We start from the raw sequence: 13,611 nt of genomic DNA on the forward strand, positions 1-13,611 counted from the left end.
GGTGTAATATATAGATAACGCTGCACAGTCGACCCAAAGGTGTTAAAATTGATATACTTACATTTTCCAGGGCAGGTGGGCAACGTGATAACGAACAGAAACGCAAACCGATTGGAGTTTGAACGGCTGTTGGACGGCGCCAAGTTGTATATGCGACATCACAAGGTGCCAAGCGGCATGAAAAAAAGAGTGCTGAGATGGTATGACTACTCGTGGTCCAGGTGAATATTATTTGTTGTTTACCCAACTAATTGAATTAGAAGGGCGGTTTCGAAATTCTATACACTCATCATATATATATATTGTGTATATAATATATAATATATAACTCTCGTCGGCTTGGAGCGCTGTCATGTGTAACTCAATACATTCATTCGGCCGAGCCATATAACGCCTTTAGAACGTTTTATTCGAAATCCAGTGCCACATATACATTGGCACGCGTGCGAATACGTCAAAATCGAATGATTGATTAATTCCTATTTCTCGTTTCACACACGCACGATAAGACTAAAAACATGTTTTTTTTGTGCATGTTGCCGGTTTGTTGAAGGGGACGTATTCAAGGAGGTGGAGATATAAACACGGCGCTGGGTCTTCTTCCGGACAAATTGAAAACCGAACTGGCGTTGCACGTCAATCTGGCGGTTTTGAAAAAAGTAATTTCCAGCTAAATCATAAAAATATAATATGTATGCTGAAAAATACATTATATTTACGTTATTATTGGTAATCTAATGTAGGTTACAATATTTCAAGAATGCCAACCGGAATTCCTACACGATTTAGTTCTCAAAATGAAAGCTTACATATTTACACCTGGGGATTTAATATGTCGGAAAGGAGAAGTGGCCAGAGAGATGTTCATCATAGCAGACGGAATCTTAGAAGTTATTAGGTTAGCATATTTACAATAAATGCGTACTTATATATATATATATATGTATCCATATACACACATAAAAAATGACTTAAAAATCCAATACATTTTAAATGAAATTTGTTTTGCTATATTTTATACAGTAGTGAAACTGGACATGTTCTGACAATAATGAAAGCTGGCGATTTCTTTGGAGAAATTGGAATTCTCAACTTGGATGGATTTAATAAGTATGTGTTATTACAAATTAACTGACAATGTTACACCACACTCAAAATGTACCTACACATATTAACAAAATATTTATTTGTGGTTTATTTACTCTTGACATAGATTAAGGTGTTAAATCAACATTATATATACAATTATAATCTTTAGATTGGTTTTTGATATTTGGTAATCAACTAAATAAATTATATAAACAGAATGTGCTATAAAATATAATTCTTAGGAGAACTGCTGATGTTCGGTCAGTAGGATATTCAGAGTTATTCAGTTTGTCTCGTGAAGACGTTCTTGCCGCCATGAAAGACTACCCCGAAGCACAAGATATTCTTCAAACCCTCGGCAGAAAGCGTCTAATGGAAGCAAGGAACGCAAATAAGATCGGTAGGTAATATTAATTGGATTTTTTGTTACATGTATGGCATAATAATAAATACTATTTGTAAACAATCAGTTGCAGATCGGATAAAATCTCGGGCTGAAGCTGCAGAAAACTGTAGTGGAATCGTTGAAAAAATTCGATGTGATGTCAAAGGACTTCGAAATGCATTTTCAAAAGGACGCCGAGGCACTAGGTGAGATAAATACCAAACTTAAATACATTATTATTATAAACAATTTTATCACAGTTAAAAAATACTAGTTGGAAACAGTTTTAATTAAAACATTTTTAATATTATAAAGTATGTTAAAACCTATCAAAATTAAAAAGATAATTAAATTATTATTTTTTTATCGTTTATAATTTATGTAAATATATTTTACCTGGAAATATCTAATAGTAATAGTCTAATACGAATATTAAAGTAAATAAAATGTATTTTAAATATTTTAAATAATTTAAAAAACTATTAATATCATATATAATCAGGTAATATCTTCTGTAGTCTGTAATAGACTGAAGCAAACTCGTGAAAAATTACCACAAAAATTAAATCAAATAGATTAAAATCATATTTTATTTAACGTGCTATAATTGATCATAATAATGTTATAGGCAAACCAATATTAAGTTTTTTTTAAATACATAATTATATACATTACATTATATTTAAATTTTACAGAGCTGTAGTTGAAGAGAGCATGGAGTTACAGCCATTAACCAGTAGTGGTCGCAAATCAGAAAACACCAGTAGTAAAAGTATTTTAAGAAGAATGCCCCGGGTATGGAGCGATGAGTTAGCTTCGGGAACTGATCACAGTGATGAAGACCCAAGGCCGATATCGCCGGGTATTCCAATACTAAATAAAGCAAAATCGGATAGAGAACCGCGTGCTAACGAGTCTAAGAAGTGTTTACTATCACCCCCACCTGCTGTGTCAGAAACGGTTCGAAAAGAATCAACGAATCAAGAAGTAATCGGTGCCGGACTTCCGTTATTGCAGAGACTGTTGATTCTCAAACAAAAAAATGAACAAGAAGCGATGACGCAAAGTAAACCGAAGAAGGTCGACCTAGAAGTACCCGAAAGTACACCTAAGGTAAAATCGAACGTGAAATTAAAAACTCCGAAAAAAGAAAACACAAAAAGCATAAGCCTAAAGCAACGGCTGTCGGAGGTACACACCAGGCAGCGAAAACAGACGGCGAATACGAAATTGTGGACGCTTTTGAAAAAAGCGACGGTGCTTACGCCAAAAGCCAAGTTGCAAGACTTAAAAGCCGATAGTGAGGTCCCACGCGACACGTCGTCTATTCAATCAAACTTGAAACCCACAGCCGATGTTTCACATATAAACAGTGGAGGTTGCGAACACAAGTTTATTGTAATGTGCCAAAAATTAGATGATCAATACAAACAGGGCTCATTGATTGCTCAAAACATATCGGCTCACAATAGTTTAACCAATAAATTTACTGAAAATAATATTAATAAGGAAAAATGTGATATTAGAATAGTGCATAGGCCAAAAGTGTTGCATTTAGACGGCAAGAAAAGATGTTACGATTCGATCAACGATCTGTCACCCGAGTATTCCGGTTTGTCGTTCGTCAAGAAATTGAAAATATTGAACGAACGACAAAAGTTGGCAGAACTAGAAGAGAAAGCGTTCTTGAGAAGTTCCAGCCTGGATTCGTCCGGATGCAGGGCTTTGGACGTTTCGTATGGCAGTCAGTTAACACGGAGTCACTCGGAAGCGGTAGCCCTGGAGGTGGTACTGAGAAACCAAAATTCGCGCAAACAAGAACCGTTGGGGTGCAGCACAACACCGGTAGATGAGTGTAACGAAACAGCCGAGCGGATACGGCTTAAGAATATACTTAAAAAGTTGTCATCAAGCTGTTTCGGCAACGACAGAGCGAACCAGTTGATGACTTCGCAGACCATAGAAGGATATGCTGCCAGACACTCCAAATTGACTAGAAATGTTACGTTCAACCAACGCCGCACAATAGAATCTTCGCCAGATTCTTGTAGCTCCTTATTTGAATTTCCCGACAGCATAACCCCTCAGTGTAAAAATCCCGATCTTATACCAATAGATTTGTCTCATAAGACTGACTTGCTAGAGTCTTCCCAAAGAACTTCAAAGCATACAAAACTGTCCAAACGAATGTCCACCAACTCTGCAGTGCAGTACGTGTCGAGTCGGCCGGATATTCGACAAAACTGTTACGACGAAATATTGAATGGTGTAAAAACAATTGTCGAGAAATGTCTAGTAAGTTCAAATTTATTTTATTTGTTTTTATTATTGCAAACCGTTTCAAATCTTTACATCTATTATTCACTTTTTTTACATATTTTTTTGTAAATAAAATTGGGCAAGACTTCTATTTTTTTTTTGGGGGGGGGGGGTCACGTTAATGTCGTTACAATTTATTTATTTACCGTAATTATATTTGTCTATACTAAAATTACTTTATATTATACTAAAATGAATATTAATTTCTATGAATTTCAGACAGATATTGAAGGAAAATATCGAAATAAAATAGATGAACTCGAATCTGAAATAAATAAACGCGATTATACAATAAGCACACTATGTGAACAATTCAATCAGGTAACATTTTATTTTTACAATTCTTGATATCAATATATTATACATATATTATTATTTTTTTATTAGTATTTATTAAATATTAAAATCAATTCATGGTTATATAGAAACTTTGTGATCAACCCGTCGACGAAGGAAAATTAGGATCATTACTTGATAATTATTCAAAAAATATAGAAGAAGACGAAGAAAATCCATTTATAGTGAGTTTTGTTATAATATATATCATAGTATAAACTGTAAAAGATCAGAACTGACTAATAAAATTAACCAACTTTGGATATGTAATAAATAAAGTTCTAATCAATATTTAAAAATAAATTGTTTTGAATTTATAAATATTTTGATTATTATAAAGCCATTAATCTAAACATTCTTTCTTAAATATTGGTTGGTATAAAAGTTATTAAAAAATATAGTCAAATATTTACATATATTATTCTCTGTTACACTCTGTATAACGGTTAATAATGTTTAATTGTGTTTCTTTTATACCTAGGTGTGTAAATTAATTTTGATGTATTTCAGAGAAATGATTCTGTGGATACAGTCATGTGTCCAAAGGTATCTTCGTTCAACAGTTTGTCCCCATTTGGTATGGACGACCCGAGGTGTTACAACCCAAATTCCAGTAGCCCTCCGTTGTTCTCGAGTAAGTCTTGGGAAGACCGGTCGGAAGAAGAGAACCTGGAACTTCGAGATTTGCCCAAGTCGATTATCCCAGAACCGTCGTGGCAACACGACGAGACCAGAATCGACATGAATTGTACGGATGACGAAGAAGAAGAGTTTCCTCCCAGGTGGGAGAACTGGGAAGCGGAAATGTTAGTGGGGCACACTAGCCACAACGATCTCCACGCTGGCCCAGGGCTTTTGAGCCGAAGGTCTTTGGACGAAAATAGTATGATCATACACAGAGGACTTCAGGGACGGAGGAGGTGTTTGTCGATTGACAATGTGCCGTTTTCCAATTCGATACTAAGAAATTTTGGACAATACGTCCGTTTGGGGGGCAGTTCGTCACAAACGCCTTCGCCCGACATACTTCCGACTATATCGAAGAGTTGTTTTTCGTTAGTATCGCAGCCCGAAAATTAAATCAATATAAACCGATTATTATTATTATTATTATGATTAATGATTATGATTATTATTATTATTGTTGTTGTTGTTATTGTTATTCTTTTTGGATAGTACGAAATTTTACCATAACAGGATAGTTGCATGGTTTTATCATGACTATATTATTATAATTGTTTGTACCTTAATATTTTAGTAACACACGAATTTATTTTTTAATTTTCGGAACATGATGTACTATATTACTATAACATAGTACCTACACTATAGTTGCCACTGCAGCATTGTGCTAGGTACCATAAACATTTACCATTAAATATGTTGAAAATAGGGACCAATAAAAATTCAAATTTAAATTTCCATTGTATTCAATGACATAGAAGTGCATATTTGTCTCCTGATACTATGAAGTACTTATGCAGTATTGAATGTTTATTACAATATATATTTTTTTATTAGTATTTATTCAAAATCTGTTGAGACAAATTGCATTGTATGTAAACGTATGAAATATTTGGTTAGTGGCAAAACACTATTTGTTTTTGGAAATGATTTCGGATTCATAGGTAAATAATAAATAGTTAGATTTTTTTTACATTGTTCACAATTTCGGAATAACCTAAAATATTATTTCAACATGAAAAGTAATTCAAACAAATTCTTTTATACTCCATACTTATTTTTTAGTCAGGTTTTAGATGACAGTGAAATACGTATTATGGGTATGAAACGTATATGTAAACATTTAATTTAAAAATAAACTTTGTGTCTTACACACACGTTTCCGTACATTATTAGTCGAGATTCGTAGTAAAAAAATAGTCCCAATTGTTTAAAAAATATCTTCGGTTTATTTAAGATTATTTTTTATCCCGCACAAAACATAAACGTTTTTCAAACAATTTTTTATATTTATTTTGACATTTTATCAAATTTGAGTGATTGTATTCTAAAACACAACCCAAATTTTTTTTTTATTATTTCGCTAAATAATTTGGTATTCATGAACAATTTCGTATGGCAAAAAGTACGATATTACTATGCAACTACTCTAATCCTGTTATAAATTGCATTACGCTTGAGAATTGACCTAATTTTAGTTGTTATTATATATGTTTGAACATTAATGATATCCATAAGCATTGATGATTTTGATCGGAAAAATTTGGTATTAATTTGGTCACAACAACTGAAAAACTAAAAATTGAATATTTATGTATTCATAATACAAAACAATAAAAAGTCATTATGGCGATGGTCAGATCAGAATGCGGGTCGACTGTCGCTGAAACAAACGTCCACACCTCGATAACTCCAATGCGAATTGGTATTTGATATTTTTCCACACCTAACCACATATATTTCCAGAAAGTTTTCTCTCCGGTATTATTCATTATCTTGTTATTGTAATATTAAATGTAATTAGTTTACTTAGGCTAACTTAATTCTGGTCATGTTATTATAGTAAAATTGTTATTTGTTATAACTGACTTATAAGTATAAAAAACAAAACGTTAAAAGTGTAAGTAATTTTTATAAAAAAAAAAAAACGTGAGATCTTAAGCAGAACTGTACAACTTAATAACGAAACTGATCAATTTCTGTTCATTATACACCATACAGAGACCAAATTTAAAAGGAAATACTATTATAATACAATAATATTGTAAGTATATCTATAGGGACCAGTGTAAAAATCCAAATTTAATTAACGGTTAAAACGTACATTATTTATTACTAAGTTTATTCATAAATAATATTTCTGCTCAAAATCAGAAATAATTAAATATTTTTATACTGTTCAGTCACTGAGTCGACCATAATTGTTTCTTTTGAATATCTGCTTAAAATTCGTTTCATATTTCTTAAATATTATTGTAAATTAATAACTATTAATAACTATTCTATTATTTTTAAAATTATTTTTTTATTTTAATTTTACATAGGTAGGTATTGTTCAGATGAACAACTTGTGATTATAAAATTGTAATATTGTTATGCTATTTCTAATCGGAGAGAAAATATTTCGAGTTAAATTTACTACATAAATAATAATGTGTCATGTATATAATTATTACAAGTAAGTTAAAAGTAATGTATTTGTATATTATAAATAGTTTAATAGATTTTTTTGTACAGAATTGTAATTTTTTTCATTTATAATTTATTCAACGTTAATTATACATATAAATGTCATTGTTATACATTTTGTTCGATCTTTACTTAAATAAAGCTTCCGGCTTTGAAAAATAGGTGTTTAGGCATTTGGCCAGGCAAAATCACATGTCTCAGAGTATTGTTATATCGATTTATATTTTAATAAACATAATATTATGAACATTAGACAGTACTATTAGTTTGCAATAGTTTACAAGTGGAGGTGCAGTACAGAAAACGTTTTGCTCCAGATTACGCCGTTGTTGTACTGCGGTTTTTGTACTGGTGGTTGTACAAACGACGAAATGTATTACGACTCGCGAAACGAGAACGATTTTAAAACACTGTCGGCGAAATTAATACCGACCCTGCTGAAATAACAAAACAAAAAAATAAAACACCGAAACAATTTTCATCACGTTTTCAATTAATATTATTTTACTCTGCGCATATAATAATAATAATATGAAGATCGCTGTTGCTTCCGTGATAATGTACTATAATATTATGTACACTATTCATATTATTATATAGAAATCGTCAATTGACACCTTCAAAGCAAGTAACAGAATAACAGTATAATAATATATTAATATTATGTAATGTCATTAGCTTTGATGGATATTGTACGTGCGCAGTATACGCATACACGTGTACATACGTATATGTTTAAGTATATAACTGAGGTAACTCGTTACTGAAACAGATTTTTTTTTATAATTTTATGTGTATAGGTAAAGTAATAAAGCATTTTTGTTTCTACAAATATTATAATTGCTTTTTGAAACCAAGCCGTCAATGTAATATAGTCGATAATTATAATGCGTTATTGATAGGTCCCTGCAGATGCGCTGAAGCCCTAAAAACCCTATAAAAATGACCTTATAAATATTCATTTATGACTTGAAATCAAAAATTATCTTGAGAAGAAATTAATTATAATGATCAAAAACTTTCCTTTAAAATTATTGTTGACTTAGGTATCATTTTAAAATGTATTTTGTTACTAAAGAGTAGAATATTACAGATTACAAACAAGCATAATTACATTTACAAATAAAAAACATAATACCTTTAATTCCACGAGGTATAATATTTATATACATCATTTTACAAACGTTGAGTTAAATTTTATAAACTCCTTGGTTTATGGAAAATAGTTAACATTTTAAAATAATAAAAAACTAGAAAGACCAATAAAAGCAAATTATAAATTACTTATTTAGTTCCACGTGCTATTGAAAGACGTTTTTAGCCAGGAAAGCATTGTCTCAAGACGTTCCAAAAAAAAAAAAAAAAACATTAAAAAGTCATCAACATCTGAGCCCTACCTTAAAAATAACATAAAACCGGAAATAAAATACGATCGAAAGATACGCGTCTAATCTCTGTGATCGTGATGTACAAACTAAAACAACATTGCCGTCCGTCATGTCAATAACGGATAACACCATTCATCACAGTTTCTACGTATTTTATTCGACTACGAATACGAGTTTAAGACCATCGCCCAGTGGTACGAAGCTCTTCGAGATATATCGTACAGCCTTAAATTTTCCATTAGTGATGAATTCGTAGATTCAAGTGTCTTTTAGATCTTAAACCGTCGCATAGAGCGAGGCAGTGCATTTTCACAATCGCGGATGGAGAAGAAAAATCAAACTTTTAGAGAAACAGTTAAGATTTAAATACGTGTTATATTTAACATTGAAACAAATAAAATAAACTTAATATTATCATAATCAAAGTATACAACATCGGTTAGGGGTTGTAATTTGTATACAACTAAATGAAAAATGATATCCATAGAAAATGTATTTCATTGATTAAATCAAACTACTTGATGACATTAAAACAAACCGTATAGTCACAAAACAAAACATATTTTATTTATTACAAGCATAAATATAGGTAGGTTAATGTTAATATAACAATTTTAAACTATCCAATATAGATTACTCTTGATATAGGTACTATTCTAGAATAAAATAATTATTTTATTTAGTAAACTGTGATATATTAAAACTCTAAACATTACAATATCATTTTTTCTTATAAACTAACTAAAAAAAGTTAGGTAAACTAAATAAATGCTTTCAATACTTTTGATATTTATTTAGCTCGTTGTAGTCAACTATTGATACAATTTAAAATTTAAATAAACAACTATGGACACTCATTTCTAATATTATTTCTGCGAGTATAATAGTTCTATATCAGATCATCAGGTATAATCGTGAATAATTACATGTATTTTCCATAATATCATGTATTACTCTTTGAAATAAACTCAACATTTTCATAAATCAAAGTATTATGGCAAATGTTTAAGTATTTAGTATTTAGAAATTTAGGCTTTTTAATAAAGCTAAATAAAAGAGTTTAGAAACAGAAGGCATAGGGAACTTTAAACCCGTTGTTTCTGTAACTTAAGTGACTTCAATTGTTTACATGTATGATGAGAGGTATTGTTGGCGCCGTATAATTGTTGATACAATAGCGGCGAAGATACTCGTCATTGTAATACTTGATGAATTCCTACTTTAAATTTTAATACATTTTATATTTTAATACGTATCATTATTTTAGTGTTTGACGCTTATTAAACACTCTTTATGGAATCGTTTAAAGTGTAATGTTATTAGGGACTAATTAATTTATTGTTGCTCTCGATTGGCCCTTGATTTTACCTAGCCAAACATTAAACACAGGGTATTATTTTTTATTAGAGACCTATATTAATTATTGTCAAGTAATATAGTCAAATGGAGTTATATAATATTATTATCAGTGACAAATTGTTAAAATTTCAAAAGTTACTCGCCTTTTTCAAGTACATGGCAAAAGTAAAAACATCATATTTATGAAAAAAATATTTTTTCTCTCTTCAGCCAAAATCGCTTATTTTCACTGAGCCCTCATTATGCAAGTTAATTACAAGTAGTTTGTTATTGAATTATCTGATACCAAAAAATGTTCACAAATTATTTTTTAGAGTATACTAAGCATAACATACTCATATCTACCCACACACACCCACCCACACAAAACACACAAGCACATACACATGGAAAATATTATTATTACATATTACGCGTCTTGTAATGATAATAATACGTACAAATTCCTAGAATAATACCAATTGAAAATATTTAAGCATAAAATATCGGTAATTGTTGTTGGTGTGTGGTCTTAAGTTATCAAAATAATTGTTTGACAATCACTTGCTATACCTAACCTGAGATTGAAAAACTTCAAATAATTATAATAAAATATTTTGTTTTCGTCACCGAAAATCATAATCGTCAACTCGGCTGTGCCGTCGTAAATTTAGTAAGTACACGCTAAAAAATACGTCAGTTTGATAGTACCGAGAGAGCTCGGTAGGTAGCGACACCATTCGCTCGGGACACTGTTTTTACTTTTTTGAATGTAAAACACGAAAACACGAAGAAGAGAAAATTTACTTTGTAAAATAATATAAACTTGTGGAATTAGTATCCTTCCCCCCCCCTCAAAAAAAAATATTAAGAAATATTGCAGTTACTGCAAATACAAATGTGTATAGCACTATTAATCATTAGTCGCACAAGAACCGAAACCTAAAATAAAACCTCGATTTCAGTACGCTAAACTTATGGGAGACCCTAGTCAAACCAACTCTTTGTGAGCAAATTATCAGCCCCCCCCCTCCTCCAGAAAAATCTTGGCTACACCCCTGACACAAATTACTTACCCATTGGATTATTGATGTACCCTGCAAGTACATCAGTCGCGGGAAGCCGGCTTTATACGTTAAATGGATCACTCAGTATATTATACATGAATACGTAATCTTATTCAAATATATTCTTATATTCTTATTTTGTATTAACTATTGAGATTTTGTTTGATGGAAAATCATAAAAGTTCTGTAGGAGATTCATAAATTTATGTTCAGTAGAATATGATTTACAACAACCACGAGATGCGGCTACGATTTGAATTAAAATGGATTAGTTATCAAATAATATATGTATTTGATTTCATCCCGTATGATTGCAAAGCGCATGATATTGTTCAAAACACGCAATTGAATCGTATTTATGTTGCTTTTGTTATACCGATTTGAATTAAACTGCTTTCGTTCCGAAAAAATCAAATATGTAACTAATTTTATCGAAAAATAATGTAGGTACCATTTGAATGGGTAGCTAAAACCGATAAAACCGTATGCGTTATCTTCGTTTTTACACAAATCTTTGACTATAGAATATTAGAATCTATGGATAATATTGTTACTTTTTTTCATTATTGTTACGAAAGAACGTTGATTTACAATATTACAATCTGTATTTATAGCAATGCAATAAGCAAATGAGATAAAATGAAAATAAAAATAAGTAAACGGACAGGAGAGGGGAAGGCGACCATTAGCGGCACCCCAGAATATTGTAATTATACCTTCTTTTTCAACCATACTTTTTTTTATTGATTATAACAACTCTGCATGGTTAATTTTTTCTGTGCAATATGCGGTAGTGATAGAAATACACAAATCAAAAAATCGAAAAAAAAATAATAAAATTCATCCTCGATATTAATTATTATTTTCGAACAACAACATTTGGATATTTATAAACGTGTCGTTGCTATAAAAATAACCGGTTTCGACCTTTGGTGAGATACCGTTACTTATGCACATGGTTTGGTGGAATTAGTTTAGAGTACGGTTGACAGTACTACGACGGTGGACTAGCCACTAGTGTACTAGCTAAGAGAAAATTCTTTGCATTTTTAACAAAGCCATGCTTCCGTACGTCTAAGTTCAAATAGTAATACAAAAGTATATTTATAAGGTCGAATTTTTTGTCTGCTCTGGTGGCCTCAGTTGAGATTACCCTCCATAAAATATTGATCTTCACTACACATCACTACTCATCTAAACTATAAATAATTAAATATTTTAACTAATTAACCACTGGCTTCTATTATTTAAATATAGATTTTCTAATTATTGCTACCCAAATAATATAAAATATAATATAATTTTATTATACTTCGATGTGTTTTACTTTTTATTATTACAATTCACAATAAGCGTAATTTATCTATAAAAATAATATCTTTGGTTTCATTAAGTATGAACCTATTAACCATTAATAGAAATTTTTTCTACATTTTCTCGTTTGTCCGAGTAAATAACATTAAGATCACATACAATAAACTAAATCTTATTGCAGTGATTTATCAAACCATCTTTTTTTTGTATAATTTGGTTTTATTGATCTGTAAATATTTAATGTAAGTAAATAATTATAACATGCCAAATCGATTTAATAATTTCACTGTAAGCCTATGTGGTTATATTTTGTTTCAACATGCATACATAATATAATTGCTTATAAATACTAGTATAGATAATAAGCGAAACAAAGTGACTCATATCAAACGGTTCTTACAAAACGTATTTCAGTATAGTATATTAGTATTAAAATTAATAAATATTATATTACATTATTGTACAGACCAAAAAGGAGACAAAATGATATTTTATATTTTTGGTATATTTGTTTAAAAAAATCATTTAGCCAATTATAATATCATGCATTATTGTAATTACTTTACAAATCTTTGGTAAATAAAAAATTAATAAAAATACTACGGAATCAACTATATTATTCAATATTACAGAGTCGTCAGAGTGATATTATAATATAATAACCATTAAAGCAATTCGGATTATATGCAAATAATTTGTATAAAACCTGTTATATAATAGGTAAATTACTATAATGAATTTATCATGTAGTTATGCACCTTCATAATAATAAAGTAATGTTAATGTTTGATGAAAAAAATTTTAAAAGTTACTCGTGCATACAAATAATTAATTATTAAATATAATCGTACAAAATGTATATTATTATTATGCCGTCTACTTGTCTATTAACATTGTGCAGCGCTTCCCTAACTTTTTTTTCGATGGTGCTTTTTTCTGGACTAAATTCAGCCACGGTGCCCTGTGGTAAATATCTCAAAAAATATACAAAAAAAAAAACACTTATTCTCATAGATAATCAGCTTTTAAATTTTACTGAACATAAAGCATACAGCCGACTTAAACTTAATACATTTTTATACTTGAAAAAATAAATGAACAATTTAAAAAAACAGAAGAATTATTATAAACGTGAGTACGTGACTAAAACAACATTACTAATGAGATGTATGTGGCTGCTTATGTTGGCCAAGTTTGGGGATGTACGGTTTTATTTTTGACG

At 30.3% G+C, this 13,611-nt stretch overlaps 1 protein-coding gene across 1 annotated transcript in view; it reads left to right on the forward strand.

Annotated features, from left to right (window-relative positions):
* Positions 1-6,786, forward strand: part of LOC111041161 — a 121,036-nt gene extending 114,250 nt beyond the window's left edge. Inside the window, exons 8-17 of the mRNA XM_022325359.1 lie at positions 71-221; positions 554-659; positions 744-898; positions 1,024-1,110; positions 1,332-1,489; positions 1,560-1,680; positions 2,170-3,769; positions 4,013-4,114; positions 4,219-4,314; positions 4,640-6,786. Coding sequence (XP_022181051.1) covers positions 71-221; positions 554-659; positions 744-898; positions 1,024-1,110; positions 1,332-1,489; positions 1,560-1,680; positions 2,170-3,769; positions 4,013-4,114; positions 4,219-4,314; positions 4,640-5,209 — 3,146 coding nt within the window. The 3' untranslated portion in view covers positions 5,210-6,786. The remainder of the gene's footprint in view (positions 1-70; positions 222-553; positions 660-743; positions 899-1,023; positions 1,111-1,331; positions 1,490-1,559; positions 1,681-2,169; positions 3,770-4,012; positions 4,115-4,218; positions 4,315-4,639) is intronic.
* Positions 6,787-13,611: the final 6,825 nt, after the last annotated feature.

This window comes from Myzus persicae, unplaced genomic scaffold, assembly GCF_001856785.1.
Source record: "Myzus persicae strain clone G006 unplaced genomic scaffold, MPER_G0061.0, whole genome shotgun sequence".
Classification (NCBI taxonomy): Eukaryota; Metazoa; Arthropoda; class Insecta; order Hemiptera; family Aphididae; genus Myzus; species Myzus persicae.